This window comes from Bombyx mandarina, chromosome 26, assembly GCF_030267445.1.
Source record: "Bombyx mandarina strain Sakado chromosome 26, ASM3026744v2".
In the NCBI taxonomy this organism is placed as follows: Eukaryota; Metazoa; Arthropoda; class Insecta; order Lepidoptera; family Bombycidae; genus Bombyx; species Bombyx mandarina.
The window spans coordinates 3,145,614-3,167,022 of NC_143232.1; the positions used below are offsets into that span (position 1 = coordinate 3,145,614).

The following is a 21,409-nucleotide window of genomic DNA, read 5'->3' on the forward strand; positions in this document are numbered from 1 at the left end:
AATGTACATAATATTACTTGTAAAATATTTAGTATGAAGTCAAATTCAACCTAGATACAATATACTATTTATATTATTAATAACTAATTTATGTGTATTATCTATGATTATCAACTTATTTCACGAATACCGTATTTAGGTTTAACTCGTTTACCCGTTTTATCGAAGTATATTAAGATATCAGGATATTCACGTATTAGTTAAGGTATTTATAATATTTACATAATGAATATATTAGTATTCGCTAATATATTGACAAATGACAATGAATATTGACAAATATCGGTATTAACCCATCTTTAGAAATAATTATAATGTCGAACAATAGTCAAAAATAGAGAAAATTTGTAACAACGAAGTAAATTCTATTTATTATTGGATATTTCGAATATTTTTCTATATTTTTATATGAAAGGCGATTGCATGCAGCAGAGATGCGAATGTTGCGATGGATGTGTGGAGTAACGAGAATGAATAGAATACGGAATGAATATGTTAGAGGAAGTCTGAAAGTGGCACCTGTGACAGAGAAGCTGAGAAGTGCGCGCTTGGAATGGTATGGACATGTGATGTGACGAGATGAGGTTGGTAAGAAAATGTTAACTATGAATGTGGAAGGATATAGAGGAAGAGGTAGACCTAAGAAGAAATGGATGGATTGCTTGAAAGACGATATGGGTAAGAGGGGAGTCAGCGAAGGAGAAAACATGTTGCGCCGACCCCAGGTGACTGGGAGAAGGGCAGGATAATGATGATTTCGAATATATTTCTAGTAGCCGAATGAATAAAATACCACTGTATTGGCCTAAAATATGAAAAATAAAATCTCAACATATTTTAAAATTTGTGTTTGAAACTATTAACCAATTCAAATCGGAGCACTCGCCTAAGCTAAGCAAGTCAAATATTTTAACGAAATAATCTCTGAACACACTGTGTTCAAGAAAATAATTTCCCTCTCTTATCAATTAGACTTCGTAATTTGGGTAGCGAATTTTAACAAAATCGTCAAACAAGCTTTAACAAGTTCTACACAGATATTTAACTCAGACTTACCTATATGAACACGTGTCATTTATCTTTCGTTAGTGATTTAAAATAATTAGGTTCATCTTAGAACTTGGCTTTTGATGGAAGACAGAGAAACGGATGAAAGTTTGATGTAGCTTTCTTGGTAAAATTTTAATTGCCATATTACATTTACAAAGGGTGAATGTGTTAGGCGAATATTGTTATTGTTAGGCTTTTATTGTTAACCCTTATGTTTAAATGTAACACATTGGTTGCGCTGGTTTGCAACTGTTAGTTTTTGGTTTCTGAAGATAGTAACATTTAATTTGGTTTGCAAATCCTGTCCCATCCCTCTCCCGCACATTACCTACCGACGCGTGCGAGCGAGATCGCGTGGCGACATCCACAAAAAGAAGAAAGTGTGAAGGTTGAAATACCGCGCGCGCTACGTGTCTCTGCTGTATTTTATACGTAAACTAGCTATACCCGGCCGCTTCGCTGGGTATTTAAAATTAACATTATTATTTCTCACCCCCACAAGGATTCTCATCATTAACGCCCCCGCAACTGGTGTAGGGAGACCAACACTCATATAAATATTAGTTTATCCATTAAGTACATGTATTTTCTACATGGATACCAAGTTTCAAGTCAATCGGATGCATGGTTCAGTAGTTATAACGGAACATCCGTAAAAACCACTGTAGATTTATATATTAGTATAGATAAGTGAAATTGTTGGTGTACCTCATCGCCTATCGGTACGAGCCTGCAGTGAGGACTACATACAAATACATACATATCTCACAAATCTCACTGCATTTTTAGATCTCATTACAGTCTGCTCTATAATAAGATTACCTTTTCTGCGTAGTTTGTTTAACGTACTTAACACCCTTTTCAAATGAGGATGAAACACAACACTTTAGACTACAAAAAAAAAAAACCGATTTCATGAAAATAATATGAGAATTTTATCCATAAAATAGAAGTCAATTAAATATGCATTATTAAGGATATATTAAAAAGTAATGGTCTGATCTTGGTAAATTGAAATGAGAGCACATAAGAAGCACCAGCTATTGAACAATGAATATCAGTTCATCTAGAAAAAACTTCTGAGGTAGCACGCGTAAAAGATACAGTTGAATTGAGAATCTCCTCCTTCTTTGAAGTCTGCTTAAATAGATTGCATTTTAAATAAACCAATATCTCTAAACTAACCAATATCATTTATCAGATGAGTCGTCACAACTTCCGTTCACGTGTGTGAATAAACAAAAAGCCACCCAAAATAAATCCTTGCGCAATGGATAGTTCAAATTCCCCGCTTCAATTAATGCAATCATTTAATGTCATAAGCGGTTTAGAAGCTGAATGTTAATTAATCAACGTCAGCTTAATCCCAACAGAATCGTTCTAAGCCGGTAGAACGCTGATGGATCTGTCTATCGTGCTGCTAAGTTTTTCAGAATGCGAACCGGCAAATTGTGTTCTAACTTTGTTACGGAACCGGGTAAACCGACCGCGCTATCCGGTTACCTTGTGCTTGCAATATAGAATAATGCTTTAGTTATGCTAAGCTGTTGTGATATCCAAACCTATCTGAATAGCCGTTCACTATTATGGTAAGCGTCTCGTGAGGAGCAACCGTACACATTTATTACCGTGGCACCATATATAGAGACGATATCAGCAACTAATAACCCTTGACACATTAGGTAGGAAGCTACTGCCCGGGCAGTGAGATTTACTCCTTAGCCTCCTTCTCCGTTCCGCGCCCCCCAAAGAATGCACAAGGATCCGTTTTTCTTCTGGTGCTTTTACCTCAATATCTTGCTATTTCAGATGGTCTGGAATCTAAAGGTATATCTATTATCTATTATTTCTATTATCTATATATATAAAAATGAATTGCTGTTTGTTAGTCTCGCTAAAACTCGAGAACGGCTGGATCGATTTGGCTAATTTTGATATTGAATTATTTGTGGAAGCCCAGAGAAGGTTTAAAATGTAGATAAATATGAAAATGCTCGCAATTAAATAAAGCTTAGGTCTTTTATTTATCGATTAAGGCACTACGAAGTCTGTCGGGTCAGCTAGTCTATTAAAATAATCAAGTAACCTAGCATAATAACCGGTGGTAATAATAAGTTCATTATTTCATATACCGAAGAAGAAAAGCTATTGCAGTGTGAAATGTTTACGACTTAAACACGCATACGTACTGTTTAAGCGTGCTGTATGGTTGCATAAATATTAAAATATAAATAATTACATATTTCTACAAATAAAATCGCAAATACTTTATTAAGTCTAGGCTACATTATTAACTGGCGCAATTCATATGCATTTCGTGTTAAGTTAATATCCGGTAAATTTTAAGGGTAATTGCGCGCACGAAGTATCACTGGTGGTAGGACCTTATCACTGGTGGTAGGACCTCTTGTGAGTCCGCACGGGTAGGTACCACCACCCCGCCTATTTCTGCCGTGAAGCAGTAATGCGTTTCGGTTTGAAGGGTGGGGCAGCCGTTGTAACTATACTGAGACCCTGGAACTTATATCTCAAGGTGGGTGGCGCATTTACATTGTAGATGTCTATGGGCTCCAGTAACCACTTAACACCTGATGGGCTGTGAACGAAATCGTTTGAAGCGCGCTATTCGTTCGCGTTATTGGAAACGCATAACTGGAAAACGGGATCATTTATTGAATAACAATGGGTGGTGATAGATTAAAAATTACCAAAACCCTTCGAATAACACTCGGAACTAAAATTAGAATTAACTAGCGACCCGCCCTCGCTTCGCTTCGGAAACATTAAAACACACATGACACCATAAAAAAAAAAAAAATTAAAAAAAGTAGCCTATGTTCATCAGGGACAATGTCGGCTTCTAATGGAAAAATAATTTTTCAAATCGGTCCAGTAGTTTCGGAGCCTATTCGAAACAAACAAACAAACAAATCTTTCCTCTTTATAATATTAGTATAGATAATATTAATATAGATAATACAGGTGACCGTGGTCTTTATTATAATATATTAAGGCAAATCAATGAAATGAATTGGACTAAGTATACGTGAAAACTTATTAACTGAACCGGACGTCCTTAATTAATGATGAAACTTACGCTAAACCTTTCATTAGAGAGAGAGAGAGAGAGAGAGAGTATAGTTATTTGCACACCAAATCACAGCATTGATAAACAGTCAAGAGGCTGTACAATAGGCGGTCTTATCGGTAAAAGCGATCTCTTCTTGAAAAAGATACAGGAGGTATATTGGTACGAGGTATATTGCGAAGTACTATTATTAAGATTACTTAAATTAGGTATAATAAAAGCTTGTTAAAAACATTAATTTTTGTAGTATCCAACTAAAATGAAAATTCATCATAATTCTAACGATCACCAAATGCTTTTATATCTATTTTATTACTCAAACTATTTTATTATCTCTACATATAAACCTCCGAACGAATGTAATCTTGCAAAATGGATGAGTACTTTAAATTTTGCACATTAAGAAGTTATTATTTGAAGTGACAATGTAAGCTTGAATTTACACAATTCGGATAGTCATTAATATTTTAAATCAGAAAATTCTTTAGATAAAATCATTTGATCCGCTCGAGAGATCCTAGTCACGTCCAGATTCAGCTTTCCATATACTTCCTAATATTCCTCCGGTAGTAATATAATATAATAATTATCTACTAATGACTATCCTATTTCATTGCAATATATCTTAAGGAAACTGCAACAAGTTTTACAAGTGGCTCAACTCGTAATAGTTATGTTATAACCACGGACCATACCTGCAGAGATAAATAGATAATATTTGATCTTATTGAAAACTCTTGCGCCAATTGTTATTTAAAATCTTTATGGTATCCTACTAATGGCTCAGTATTATATCCCATAAATCAGCTCGCTGAGTTTCTCGCCTGATCTTCTCAGCGGGTCGCGATTCCGATCCGGTTGTAGATTCATTCGCGAAGCAGCTGCTCTTGAGTTGTTAGGTCTCCTTCGGAGGCGCTCGGGTAGCTGTTAGCAAATCCCACCCCTCCTGGCTGAGCCTTTGCTCGCCCACCTGTCCTGGTGAAACTGGAAAGGCCTCCGGGCCAACAGTAATTCTTCAATCTTAAAAAAAGAAGGTATTATATATGTATGTAGGATATGATATAACTACAAATCCACTGAATCTTTTTTAAAGTAATGAATAATTTGAATTTGATTTGAAAAAAACATATTTTTATGGATAGATACGAGAACGTGCTCGTGGATCACCTGATATTAAGTGGTAACCAGTTCTCATACTGTTTCGCAAAGAAAATGCCCTGTCTATTTTGGTGGCACCCATGCGCGCTCACAAAACGTCCTACCACCATTGAATTTATTCTATACCAGCTGACCCGGCAGAATTCGTAGTGCCTCAATCTCTAAATAAAAGACCTAAACATTTTTGTAAAAAAAACTTAAAACAAACAAAAGGAATCCGTCCGACGGGGACACAAATCAAAGTAAAAACAAAATTGTTATTTTTATTTAATTCCGAGTATTTTCATATTTATCTACCTTATAATCCTTCTCTGGACTTCGATAAATAATTCAAGATCAAAATTAGCCAAATCGGTCCCACCGTTCTCGAGTTTTAGCGAGACTAACAACAGCAATTCATCTTTATAATATAGATTATTTTATATTCTAATTCTATATTATCGAATCTATATTATTATATAAAATAATCGGGTATTACTGTCCTTCTTGTCTTTCTTTTGTTTTTAATTTTTTATTATTATTAATAGTAGGTATTGTTAAATCTCTATTGATATATTAATGTAATGCATGCTGTGATTGCCTCTAATTAGAGTTGCAGTTATCAATTACTCTATACATGTCAATGTTATTTTATGTTTTACTGTAAACCCTGTCGGTAATCCATAAATAAATAAATATTGAATTCTATATTATTTTATTTATTTAGTGAAACACGAGTTGAATAATTTCTAGGTTTTCATAGTGTTGAATATTGTATTTTATTAAAAGCACTTTATTTTTTTCTTAGGCTCTACTGCTACGCCCAGAAACACGTTAAATCGATTCGGGCGGTAACCCGAACGGTTCAAATGCCGGACAATAGAACCAAATCGGTCCGGACCCGCGTCCACACGCACGTTCACTCGTCACCGTACCACGTGTCCGACCACAAGGCTGCCATCACGGTGGGCATCATCATGGGCGTCTTCCTCCTCTGCTGGGTTCCGTTCTTCTGCGTGAATATCGTCGCTGCTTTCTGCAAGACCTGCATCCCTGGTGAGTATCACTATATAGTATAAAACAAAGTCGCTTTCTCTGCCCATATATCCCTATCTTTAAAACTACGCAACGGATTTTGGTGCGTTTTTTTTTAATGGATAGAATAATTGAAGGGGAATTTATAATAACATCATTAAATAGTGGAGAAATCAATAATAAATAACAGTTTCCGAAGCGAAGCAAGGGCGGGTCGCTAATTAATTATATAAGCAAATCACCTGAACATTTACATAGGCCATGCGGTAAGGATGAAATGTGAAATATAAGGATAGATTGTCAAAACAAAAAAAAAAACCAGCGTCGATGTAACGAAAATGTGCGAAAGAGATAGTGAGATAGTCCAACTAGGAAATGTTCGTTGTCTTTAAAACATTCATTATAAAAAATTAATGTTATGTCATTCTAATAATAATTTGAATTATATTTGTTGGGTAATGTTAATTAACATTTTATTGCGAGTAAATATAGAACACATTTCTTTTATTTATTTATTTATTTTATTTTCAAAAAAAGGGCTTAACTAGTGTTAAGTTTTTTCCAGAGCTCATATGCATTATCTTCTTCTTCTTCATCGTTCCCTCACTACTGAGAATCGCGACCAGATGTGACTTTCCTCCATAGTGATCGGTCATGGGTGGCAAGGACCGCATAGCAGCTAGTACCAATCGCTTTCTTAACCAGACTTAACTCTGACCATCAGGCTGGTGTCTTGCCTTCGATGCTACCCAAAATACCAATATGCGTATACCCATCTTATATTCGTACAAAAACCTGATTGGCAGCTAACTATGAGCAAATGTGATCTTTCAGGAGACCACCACCAAGAATTAGTTAGAATATCTCACACAAAGAAAGATACTACTTACATTAGATTAATGTTACAAAAAACTTATATTTTTTTTCTATTTTTTTATTGCTTAGATGGGTGGACAAGCTCACAACCCACTTGGTGTTAAGTGGTTACTGGAGTCCATAGACGTCTACAACGAAAATGTCGCCACCCACCTTGAGATATGAGTTCTAAGGTCTCAGTATAGTTACAACACCCTTCAAACCGAATCGCATTACTGCTTTACGGCAGAAATAGGCGGGGTGGTGATACCTACCCGTGCACATTCACAAGAGGTCCTACCACCAGTAATATCCAAGGCAAGATTTAATAAATATTTCGATATAAATCAACACGCACCATTGAACGGATTTTTTCTAACTACCTTCTAGAATCACCAGCATAGCTGCGCCTAAATAATGGTTTTCATCAAAACTCGAGAATGTATACGTGACCTGCCGATATGAATATTGATGAATTCCAGGTCGCTCTCGAACTCAATAGAAATATTTTCGCAAATTATCGCACTGATAAGAGCAAGCAATGTACATCGATATGTTTTTTTTTTTGTAATAAAATTTATGTTATTTTTTTAAATTGCATTAGATTTCATTGTTTTTAATTACGAGAACCCATTGCAACGCATTAATAATTACGAGAACACATTGCAACATGAGACATGAATATAGGTATATAGGTATATAGGTAGGTGTATACGGTGTACCACCGCCCTGCCTATTTCTGCCGTGAAGCAGTAATGCGTTTCGATTTGAAGGCTAGGGCAGCCGTTGTAACTATACTGAGATCTTAGAACTTATATTTCAAGGTGGGTGGCGCATTTACGTTGTAGATGTCTGTGGGCTCCAGTAACTACTTAACACCAGGTGGGCTGTGAGCTCGACCAAGCATCTAAGCAATAAAAAAAAAAAAAAGCGCAGCTTGAGACATGAGTTCGAAGTCCAAATTGTATTGTATAAGGTCCTGTACCATGGTTTGACTTACAATCTGTATCAACAATAATTAGAATTCCACTACTGCCAGGTACGAAGGCAACAAACTTATTTTAGTCACGACGATTTGTAAGCCAACTTTGAACAAACAAAATCTAGATTTAACATGATCCTAATAATAGTAAATATAATATGGTGATAAGTATGTTTGTATAGAAAAACCTTTAGTATTTATTACAGAAAACACAATTAATTATTTTATTGCTTAATCATTCTAGTAGAGTATTCAATATCATTATAAAACAACATTTAAAGCCTTTAATCTCTGTTTAGATTAATATTTTTAACAGTATTATTATATAACTCAAAACTCAACTACTCTCTTCACTAAATGAAAGACAGTAGAGTGATTTCGTCTAAGACAAAATCTTTTTTTTAATACCAACCTTTTTTTAAAAGGTACTAAAGGCTTTTCTTTATATGTCAATAACTTAATCTGGTAATATTACTATTACTACCAAGCTAATTTCTATTCAAGAGTAAAGTGTAAAATAATCATTATTCTAGTTAAAACAGATTCGATTTGAGCTTTTATCGAGTTATCGGTATCCGCATACAATAACTTAAGCTCTAAGCTCTTTGGTTCTTCTGCACGAAAAAGAAATTGTACTCGAGAAATAAGTCTTCCAATTTTTATACAAGATTTTAAAAGAAAGGTTAGGAGTCTTGCAAAGGTTGGTGTGTGAAGTAATTTGTTTGAAAGCTTCAAATTAAGCTTTTATATAAAGTCTGGAACTTGCATAAAAGCTCTTACAAAAAAAACACATGTAAGTACTCGGGTTTTTACTTCTTTCGAATTGCAAAACGTTATACAGCTTTTAACTTAGTTAATGGAACTTTAGAACGGTATACTTATCTTTCATTGTGATTTTGACAGAAAGCTATTTAGAAGAAATGGTTTAAGTTAATTGATGAATTTCAAGCACTAAAGTCATTTTGTTTCAAATAAGGCTCTTAGGCAAGAGATAAGGGCCACGAACGGCATTCTCTATCGGTTTCCGCATCCCAAACTTAAAACTGACGTTAGGTTCCAGGCTGGCATATCGGAAAACATTTCTTAGAATATCAAAATAGTACCTTACTGGTGGTAGGACCTCTTGTGAGTCCGCGCGGGCAGGTACCACCGCCCTGCCTATTTCTGCCGTGAAGCAGTGATGCGTTTCGGCTTGAAGGGTGGGGCAGCCGTTGTAACTATACTGAGATCTTAGAACTTACATCTCAAGGTGGGTGGCGCATTTACGTTGTAAATATCTATGGGCTCCAGTAACCACTTAACATCAGGTGGGCTATGAGCTCGTCCACCCATCTCAGCAATACATAAAAAAAAAAGTTCCTCCCTTTTCGATTTTGTAATATTATACATCATATTCCCCCCTACCCCCTTACTTTGTTACATATATATTTACGTATAGGGGTGTTAGAGCATGCTGTACGCAGGTTGTACTGCCTGAATGCCAATGAAGATAGTACGTGTTTCTGTTTCAAAGACAAAACAGCTATTGTACAAATGCACCTATTGACACAGCCCACTGAGTTTCTCGCCGGACCTTCTCAGTGAGTCGTGTTTCCGATCCTGTGGTAGATTCTGCAAATACTGCTCTTGCTAGGGCCAGTGTTAGCAACACCTCCGGTTTGAGCCCCAAGAGCTTAGGTTAAGGCTGGTATAGCCTCTCAATGCTATCAGCATAGGTAGGGAAAAAAATGCACTTACGACCTCAATTGCCCTCTCAAAGTAGCCTATGTAAAGTCAATAGCCTTCGGAAAACCGAGCTGGGCGGATTTTATTAAAAAAACTAACGTAATTAGTTTAATGCTCAAATACAAGTAAAACAGATTCGTGACTTTGTATTGAAATAAAAAATCGTAAAGTATTTTCTTAGTTGATAAAAATAGTGAAATACAGCTAAACAATAAGTGATAATTTCAAAACGAGAGCTTCTATCACTTCATATTTATTGATTGAAATCGAAATGACAGCTCTTAATATAAATGTCACGTTTAAGAAGTTTATTTAGTAGTACGAATTCCTACTCAACACTAATTCATTAAAGAGTAATCATTCATCATTATCAGTCACAGTTATTATTTATTTACTGCGTAGACTGGTCATAAGTATACTGATTAAGGATGCTATCTCTTTATTTAGTAATGAACATACGTAGAGTATGTATTTCATAAGGCAAAATGGTACTTGTCTACGGAAATTTGAATCATCGGTCGATACGTCTACGCCGGGCGTCTTATGCCTTTGACCACGACAACTTTACGTTTTAATCACTGTTGTACATAGTCTGACAGTGTCAATTGTCCGTTTATCTATACTAATAAATAAACCTACAGTGGTTTTAACGGATGTTCCGTTATAACTACTGAACCATGAATCCGATAGACTTGAAACTTGGTATCCGTGTAGAAAATACATGTAGTTAATGGATAGACTAATATTTATATGAGTGTTGGACTCCCTACACCAGTTGCGGGGGCGTTAGTGATGAGAATCTTTGTGGGGGTGAGAAATAATAATGTTAATTTGAAATGCCCAGCGAAGCGGACGGGTACAGCTAGTAAGATTATAATGCTGTATTGTATAGTTTTTAAGAACAAATTTTTAAATAATTTTGTTCATTTCAGTTTAATGCGTTCGTTAAAAAATAAACGGTTATCCGAACATATCAAAGTTCTAATTTTTTTTAAACAATTTGTTTTTTAGCGTTTTTTTTCGGGAATATATTTATTTAATAGCCACATTGTACAGTCTAAACGTAATTTCGAAATTATCTCAGATTTTGTGTGCACACAAAATAACAAGCCCGATGTAATTAATCCTTCTAAGCCCAGAAAAATGTTAATTAATTTCAACAAGTCAAAAATCCTCATATACCAGCAATACCCGTCAGGTAAAGTGGCGATTATTAGTCAAAAATTTTAAGTTTGTTGTTAGGTTTTCTAATCTGCTCTCAATAAAATTCCTCTCATATGATCAATACTATAAAATATTCAAAGTTAACCAACAATTTCAATTCAGCTTGTGTTTACATAAAGAAGTCTACTAAGAGAATTAGTTTTGATGAGCATTCCTTTTCCAGATCTAGCCTTCAAGATATTGACGTGGCTGGGATACTCCAACTCGGCCTTCAACCCTATCATCTACTCGATATTCAACACTGAATTCAGGGAGGCCTTCAAGAAAATCCTCACATCGAGGTATCCACCTTGTTGCGGCTATCAAACAGTCAGAGCGAACACGCCGACGAGAAACGACAACTTCGTCACAGATTACGGAACTAAGACATTAGTGGTGAGTCTGTGAAGACGCTTCTGTAATGTTTTTAAGTATACTTTGGCTATTTGTAGATCATCTCATTTGTGTTTAGTTCGTATGTGTATGTGCGTAGCTTAAGAACGATTTTTGTTATTGTTAAGCTGAGTAAGTAGTTTAATAAGATTAATGAATGTTACCTTCAGTAAATTCCTTGATGAAATATTATATAGTAAGTAGCTTTTGCCCGTGGAATATTTACTTTGGCATAACGCTAAATTTTACCCGCCACTTCATTTACGTAGAAAGTTAAAATATTTTTGAATAATAGAATGTTAAGGAGAAGGAGATATTTAAGGTACCTAAATCACGCTTTTTAACCGACTCCAAAAGAGGAAGTTATCCCCAAAAAACTCCGATTTTGCAACATTCTTTATTGGTGCTCCGTTTGTATTGGTCTTAGCGTGATTTATATAATTCAATAAAATTCTTCAATAAATGGGCTATCTAACACTGAAAGATTTTTTCAAATCGGACCGGTAGCTCCTGAGATTAGCGCGTTCAAACAAACAAACTCTTCAGCTTTATAATCTTATTTATATAGTAATACTGTCAATTTTATTTTCGAGATAATTTCGGAACTTTAATATTGCTATCTATTCGCAAGTTGTTGTGGAAATATTTTTTTTAGGTGCTAAAGTTTTTTTTTTCGCTTATCAATTCATGCAAAATATACTGCTATATTTAACGCAATTTAAGATGAGCCGCATTTCAGGTACGCCGAAGCGGCTCCTTAGGTCTTTCAGGAGTAGACCCCACCCCTAGATCCTCAGCGGAATCGGTAAGACCACTACGGGAATACCACATCTGACAAGAAGAGAACGGTAGCAACAACGTGCTACTGGACAAGAGTGATGTAGTTTAGTTACGTAGAAATAAAATCTTAGTTGCATTTAAATAATCTATCTAACTATCTATACGACATTTTGGGACATTTCGTGGTAGCCCGCTCAACAATCGAAAAAAAACAACTTATTTTCTAACACATGTGATTTTCAAATAATGATAAAAGCAATTCTAATGAGCTAAATGATGCTATACTATATAATGTCGTTTGTAAATATAATTCATAAAAAACTATTTGGCGAGTGTTAATCGTGAAAAAGCAACATTGAAATATTGACTAAGATTTAGATGATATTTTAATCAAATCAAATGTACCGTACAGATTCTTTAGTGGGCTTTATTTAGGATCTCTTAAATTTCGACTTCAAAAGAGTTTATTGTAAGATTGAATGTGAGCTACAACCAAAAGTAGTCAAGAAAATAAAGAACATTTTGTCCGAAGTGAAATAAAGTATGAATTTAATTTCACGAAAGCCACTTTTTCTTTTCATATTGAGATTCAGTGAGATTTAATGTTTTTTTTTTTGTTTCACGCTAAAGTAAACTACCGCCGGTGTGAAGATAAGTTATACCTTTGTTCAGTAAGTTAATGACTAGAATTTTTTACCTTGAAAAAATCTTATCATATTGTTATGATTTATCAAAAGAAGGAAAGATACGCTACACGATAATATGTAAAAATAATTAGTTTAGTATTTGAATTGAACAGAGCACTAAAGCTTAAAGCACTAAAGTTTCAACTGTAAATAAAAAATTGTTATTTTCGAGTAATTTTTTATAGGAAAAAAAATCATCACTAAATACTCTATACAAGAGGTTAATGACACGTTTTTCTAAACAGTTACCATTACCATCGATACCACAGTTTGACATTGATGAATACGCAGCAAACTCCTTGATCTAAATGGAACTTAACAATACGTGCGAATAATAATATCTAATAAAAAAGCTATGCCAAAAATAAGTGATAAGTATAGCTTTCAGTTCCGAGAATGGTCCAGGATCATCCTAAAAATGAAAGTTTTTTTTTTATAATTATTTCAAACGCAATTTATATTTTGCCAGATTTCTTTTTTTTTTGCTAAAAGATTTTATTGCCACAGTCTACAACATATAAAAGTCCATAAAAACAACTTTTCGATGTATTTTTTTGTTCACTTAAAATAAGTATAATAGCATGTATATGTACTAAATTTAGTGATTATTTAGTATAAAAGACAATTCAATGGGGAAAAGCGCTAATGAACATTATTAATTAAAATTAAAGAAATATTGTATGATAAGAAGCTGTTTATATGAACATATTTAAAATTATTCAATAATTTATCTTATAACATATCAAAGTGTTTTAAACATTTGTTATAAAATTTGTAGATTCTAATTTTATTGTAAATATGAGAACGATATTAATCGAACATATTGTTAAATGTTATATTAAAGATATAAAAATGAAATGTATAAAAATATAGAAAACTGCATACCTAATAGAATAAGAAAATATACAATATCATAGAATTTGGTTTCATCTGCAGTAGCTTTAGATTAGCATATCACAAAGGCTTTATGTATTAGACGAACAACGGTTTAAGTAGTTTCAAATATATTTTTTTAAAGGAATAATTCATTTAAAAAGCATCCAAAACGTATTTTCCTCTGTAAGTACAAAATAAAGTAGCCATTTCTTATTAGTTTATCTATATATTAATACGTGAAGTAAAAACTTTGTATCCCTTTTTACGAAAATTGCGGGGACGGAGGAGTATGAAATTTTGCACACTTATAGAGAATATAGAGAAGAAGTGCACAATGCTAATATTTTTTTAAAAAAATGCATAAAAGATACATTAAATCAATAAAGAAAACATTACACACACTACATACTACATATTTGACGCACACACACATGCATACTATTTATTGTCAAACTTTTGTTGTCAAATTGAGAATAGATTAAATATTGTTTGTTTTGTTATTATTTTTTATAGTGTAGTCTTGGCGAAATTTGTGATTATAGAAGTAAAAATACAATCATAATAGTGTACAAACTTACAATTCCAATTAATTATAGTCGAATTTCGACTACTGCGGGACCTCTAGTAAATGTAATTTTATCTGTGACCAGCCACTTGAAAAATTCACTAACCCCCTATAAAATCTTAATTAATAACCAGCTCTAGATACTAACCAATAAAAAAATCTGCTATCTCTCTTAAAATATATTTTTAGAGATAAAACATTAAATAGATATAAACAGACAGACAAGGCGAAACTAATAAAACATGTATGAAAGTAATAATTCTAATATTATGAATGAATTTCTTCTACCTTGTCTCTAAGAACGAAATAATTAGTATTATTTATTAATGCCAGAATCGAGGGCTTTGGTGAAAACCAGAGTAAAAAACATTGAGGAGAAACTCTGCTCTGAGATAGTTATTATTTCTTTTCTTAGATGGGTGGACGAGCCATCTGGTGTTAAGTGGTTACTGGAGTCTACAGACATCTACAACGGAAATGCGCCACCCACTTTGAGATATAAGTTCTAAGTTCTCAACATAGTTAGTTGCAATGACTGCCCCACCCTTCAAACCGAAATGCTTTACTGCTTCACGGCAGAAATAGGCAGGGTGTGGTACCTACCCGTGCGGATTCACAAGACGTCCTACCACTAGTATGTCGCGATGAAATTACAGCTTTACTCTCCTACATTTAAGTAATATAATGGTGTGATCACCTGTCCGTAATGCTCACGAGAACACCGTGACTGTTAGAAACAGATTTAAAATGGTCGCCGTGGTCGAAATCGTCTAAGGAGAGTAGTAGCAGTACTGCCTAGTACCTACTAGTCATTAGTATTATATTCCTAGGGAATGACAATTTAAACATGTAATTAATTTAAAAATAATATAAACACGTAGGTCATGGCTTGAATAAATTTAACATTTAAGATAAATGTGAATGAAACACTTGAATCTCACAAGTCATGCTTGATCTTATGACATTTTTCCATTTTTAATAACAGAGTCTAAGTTTTATTACGTCAAAATACTAGTCTCTGTGTTGATTACGCGTTGAACATTCGTGTTTTGAATATAGAATTTTAATATTTTCATTTTAATTAGCTGGCTTCGATATGAATACGAAAGCAATTAAAATTTTCGTCTTAATAAGTTAGGGATTTAATTATATCCAAAAATAAATGCATAAATTACCCAATGAATATGATGTAGCAATTTAATATTTAAAATATCAGATTATAATTATAAGGTATACTATACAAATACAGTCAAAAAACTTTGAACGAAATTGTGTATAAAATTTTATGCTGTAAATATATTAATTTATAGGCTGCGCAAAAGGAATTTCCAATTAGTATTTTAAAGTCTTAGACAGATTTCAATATGTATTTAATTGTGTAGCCCCGTATGAAATAGTACGTAAGTTTAGACATAGCAACTTGAAATTAAATTTAACAAAATCGGCGAATACGCAATTCGATTACTGGCCAAACACGATATAATATGTAGTATTGTTACGCGCTGGGGTTCGGGCTATATAAAAATTTCACCAAAGTACAACTAAAAACTGTATTCAACACTTAGAACACTTAAACACTTCACAAACACTTTAAATCATCCCTACAACGCTTTTATAGCCGATACCTCATCCCTAGAATCATCGAGAATATTCCACACATCTCTAGTCGTAGTTCCCGCTATCTGACAATAGATGGCGCTGCAATTATCGAGCATTCTGGATCCTTCGATATTCGTTTGACTATTCGGCGATAGATGGCGTTACTCTTACCGGCGTAACAGTATAATAATATGCATTGTTTTTGAAACGGCTATTCAATTTTAATATTCATAATAATCTCAACGTTACAAGCATAAAGTCTGATTTAGTTCTTTTTAAATCGCTTTATGTACCTAGTTTTTGTGTGTGTTTTTTTAATATCCAGATACTTTCCTATAAGTGGTCGCGTATATTACATACGCTAACGTTATCACATGACAAATTCTATAAAAAAAAAACAAAATTCATTCAAACAAACATCTGATAATTTTCCTCCTATATCGAGTAACTTCATTAGTAAGTAAAAATTAATTGGTATTATAGATTTCTTATTTAAAAAAAAAGAAACTTCTTCCACCATCTTCTATAAACTTATTGAATTGTACTGTTATATACTTATAATATGTATTATAGTAGGATAATAATTATTAAATATTGCGGGTTATCTGTAACTTCTTGTTTCTTTTAAAAACTGTAAAAATTTCTAGATCAGTGTTACGTTTTTAATTGTAACAAACTACAGAACAAAGTAAATATGTAGGCGGTATATGTAGGCTATGATAGAAAAGTTCTATGGAGTGCCAACAACAACTGTACTAAGTTTTATAAATTTCGCATGAATGAGCTATGGACGCATCGAGAACAATGGTAAATTAGAAGAGTTATATTTCAATTAAAACTACTTCTACTTGTTAAAGTAAAAAGTAGTTTTAATTTTGTCTATGTACCTAAAAAATATACTCTTTTATTTATATAATAATATGTGGGAACGGAATGTATGGATAAATGACAGATGTGGAGCATGACTGAGTGAGAGAGATAGGAGATGTCGTGTTAGAAGGTAAGAGAGACGCCGAATGAATGTTTGACATAAGGTTTTCTTTTAAGCGAGAGGAAGAATGAGGGTAGTTGCCCAACGCAATGGAAGACAGACGTGATGTAACTCCGAAGAAGTAAGACGTGTATATTTTATTGACTGGCTAATAATAATAATAATAATAAGGACGGAATCAAAATCACTAATGATAAAAATAAGGACGGAATCAAACTAACTAAGGACGGAAAATAATAATAATAAGGACGGAATCAAAGTAACTAAGGACGGAAAATTATAATAATAAGCGTCCTTGAATAATACACACGATCCATAAAATATTGAAGAAATGATTTAAATGGACTGGTAAAGTACCGAATAAATTGATAATCGAAAACACATTATGCTAAATCTTGGGGATTAAAATATAAATCTTGGTAAATCTTCCCATGTCCAGCAGTGGATATCTAAAGGCTAATGATGTTGTACAGTAAAAGATAGAGAGCATGCTCTGTCTCTTTCCTGCCATTGAGAGTTAGCACTCATATTTACGGAATTTAGAAATATAGGTTCTCTATCCACCCCACCTTTGACGTCATTGCTCGAAATAGTTCCGTCTCTGTCTAGCATGAAATTAAAAAGCTTATAAATTTCTAAATGGACTGTAACCGCTATGTAAGTTTAACTTTTAGGAGGAAACAATAGATAATGTCTTAACATACAATACGATACACTATTACTGGTAGTAGCAGCATTTTAGTAAATTTAAACATCTAAAATATCTATTAATCAAGAATTGTCGATTTTGTACTTTTAAGATATATTGTTACTTTAAAAAGCATTGTAATGTTTCACATACTATTAAATATTGCTATTAGGTATTCAGGGTAGGATTTATGTAAGCAGTGTTCTTATTGTCCAATAGTTTCCAAAGACAGAAAATGAGGCCCATGGCATCATTGACACAATTAGTCTATTTGGACAAAAACATTAAAACCAAAGAAATTGTATAAAACTAACTCTTTACTACAATTCGTTTTCAAATACTTTTCCTTCCTTGTCACGAGAAGTATTAATTTTTAGTTTGTAAGTCTTCATTCATAGGATTGTATTAGATAATAACATTGTTAATTCTCATTTGTCTGTGTAAATAAATGTTTCCTATGATCTCATTAATGTACTCTTGGCTCTCTCCGAGGGTCGCCAACGCTGTTTCGGATTTAAGAGTTTCTAGTCAAAATAAACTGTTTAAATGTATAGAAATCTTTTATTTATTAACTCTTCATAAACGACATGAAATATCAACATTAATAAATAATAGTTTAAAAATACAAACAAAATACGCTTTTATAGAAAATTCAACTAAAAAATAGAAAATAAATTTTGATAAAATTGAAAGCCTATTTTGTTTTTTTTATTGCTTGGGTGGTTGGACGATCTCACAACCCACCTGGTGTTAAGTGGTTACTGGAGCCCATGGACATCTACAACGTAAATGCGCCACCCACCTTGAGATATAAGTTCTAAGATCTCAGTATAGTTACAACGGCTGCTCCACCCTTCAAACCGAAACGCATTACTGCTTCACGGCAGAAATAGGCAGGGCGGTGGTACCTACCCGCGCGGACTCACAAGAGGTCCTACCACCAGAAAAAATGAATTGTCATCGGTCCTTAATAAGTACATACTAACATACATACGTCTGAAGCTAATAAAAGCGTATTAAAAAAAGAGTGTCTTTTCATAAGGAAGCAAATTAATCATTCGACGATCTACATAGATCCGACTGTATCTTAGGTTCTAATTATAAGCATTGATACGAACATCAACAATTGTCACCTTAAAACATTAATAATATCATTAATATTTATATTGTAACTAGCGACCCGCCCTCGCTTCGCTTCGGAAACATTAAAACACACATGAAACCAAAAAAATAAAATAAAATAAAAATTAAAAAAAGTAGCCTATGTTCATCAGGGACAATGTCGGCTTCTAATGGAAAAAGAATTTTTCAAATCGGTCCAGTAGTTTCGGAGCCTATTCGAAACAAACAAACAAACAAACAAATCTTTCCTCTTTATAATATTAGTATAGACAACAAAGAAGCAACAACTAATGCAAGCTGTCAGGCAAGTAGACATGCAGAATTCACATCACTTTCAATTAGCGTTTTTTTTCCCCTACCTATTCTAATAGCCTTGAGAAGGGCTAGGTGAGCTCACGGGGCTCAAATCGGGAGTGTTGCTAGCACTGGCCCTAACTAGAGCAGCGCTTCGCAGAATCTACCACCGGATCGGAAACGCGACCCACTGAGAAGATCCGGCGAGAAACTCAGTGGGCTGAACTTGCGTAGTAAACTATAGCTATTACTACAATGGTCCCGCATTATCAAAGTTTTCTAACTGACGTATGTATATGAATGAAAATTATCAGGATTCATCCGTGTTAAGTGTTTGTGGGTACCCTTAGATTGGCTTAGAACAATAACGTAAATTACCCCGTGACTTTCAAGCACAAGTCTACGTTGAATCAATATACATAATTCTTTTGAAATCTGCTTCAAACTGACCTTAATAAACTGGGTAGTAATACCGAGGTCTATTCACATTAAATTTGAGAATCAAATTACCCGCGAAAACGTTGTTTCACCTATGCATTAAGTTACATTCCCAAAGCCAGCCAAAATGTTTCACCTACAAAGGCGGCGCTAATTTAAAACAAGTTTGATCTTCTTTTGTCTCTTTCGGTCATTCGGCCTCAAATTAGGATTCCCTGTGCTATGAGGAACAGCGACTATGTCAGTCTTATATACGTTAATTATATACGTTTAAAAATATATATAAATAATATATATAGATAATAAGCACCCAGATGGAGAGTAAACGAAGATGTTCATCACGCGAATGTTTTCCCGTTGTGGGAATCGAAGCCACGACCTACGGCGCTACAGTCAGGAGCTGACTACTGCACTACTGAGTCATGTTGTTTTATTACCATAGCATTATTTTATCCGTAGGAAATTTTAGCAATTAACTTATTTTTAATGGCAAATTTTATTTATTCTATAACGAAAACAGTAATTAAACAAATTTTATTCTTCAAAAATTCTAATTTGACGAATGGTTAGGAGCCTCAATATAATTTAAACAGGCATTTCTAGTTCTACAGCCTTCTGAGATTACTTACTTTTATTCTCGTGTCCAGCGGTGTCACCATCGGTGTTCACCATCGGAAACCTTTTGGGGGTAACGCCAGGTTGGCGTTTAAAATACTGGAGCTTCTTAACAGAGCGAAGTGGTTCTTCACGCTCTGATCACGACTAATGCTTTACAAAGCACAGGCTCAGAAATCTATGAGCCAAAGCTCCCAAATACATACTAGCAACAACTATTTGACTCCTACAGAAGAGGCCCATTTGAATTGTCGCTAATCCTCTCTTACAACGTACTTAAGGCTCTGAAAAGTTTTCCGTGGTTGCTCGCTGTTTTTCAAGCGCTGTGACGTAACGTTATTAAAATAAGGTTGAAAAATAAACGCGAATGATAAAAGCGTCTTGGCTATGTGCTTCTGGCATTGTTGATGTCCATGGGCGTCAGTAATCCCATCGATTCGGGCAACGTTACGATTTATGATGGCGACCGTGTGACGTTTGCATTGGCTAAAGCAACAATATTTTTTATTTATATAAAAAACTAATTTTAGTCATCACTTTTGAACATTACTTTCTCTTTTATAACCATAATGGAATTCGTTTTAAGTAATTTTTATTAGAAACTAGCTGATCCGGCATACTTCGTAGTGCCTCAATCGGTAAATAAAAGACCTAAACTTTTGTATAAAATAAACTTAAAACAAACAAAAGGAATTCGTCCTACGGTGGACACATCAAAGGGAAAACAAAATTGTTATTTTTATTTAAATCCGAGCATTTTCATATTTATCTCTACCTTTTAAACCTTCTCTGGACTTCCACAAATAATTCAAGACCAAAATTAGCCAAATCGATCCAGTCGTTCTCGAGTTTTAGTGAGACATATTTTTTTTATTGCTTAGCTGGGTGGACGAGCTCACAGCCCACCTGGTGTTAAGTGGTTACTGGAGCCCATAGACATCTACAAAGTAAATGCGCTACCCACCTTGAGCTATAAGTTCTAAGGTCTCAATTATAGTTACAACAGCTGCTCCTCGCTTCAAACCGAAACGTATTACTGTTGCCTGCAGAAATCGACAGGGTGGTGGTACCTACCCGCGCAGACTCTCAATAGGTCCTACCACCAGTAACTAACAGCAATACATTTTTATATATATAGATACTAAACGTATTTTATTTTATTTTCAATACAAAAATGTCATGATGTTTTTTCGTGTCAGTCCAAACCCATATATCCAATTAATATGTTACGCTGGAGCATATTCGTAGCGTAAAAGCATTTTTAATTAAAAACAAATTCTTCGAGCA

The 21,409-nt window shown here is 34.1% G+C and overlaps 1 protein-coding gene across 1 annotated transcript in view; it reads left to right on the top strand.

The window, feature by feature from the left end:
• The window catches only part of Dopr1 (dopamine receptor-1), a 113,959-nt gene extending 98,873 nt beyond the window's left edge, over positions 1-15,086 (top strand). Inside the window, exons 7-9 of the mRNA XM_028184779.2 lie at positions 6,084-6,331; positions 11,260-11,471; positions 12,208-15,086. Of these exons, the coding sequence (XP_028040580.1) occupies positions 6,084-6,331; positions 11,260-11,471; positions 12,208-12,303 (556 nt within the window). The 3' untranslated portion in view covers positions 12,304-15,086. The remainder of the gene's footprint in view (positions 1-6,083; positions 6,332-11,259; positions 11,472-12,207) is intronic.
• The last annotated feature ends 6,323 nt before the right edge of the window (positions 15,087-21,409 follow it).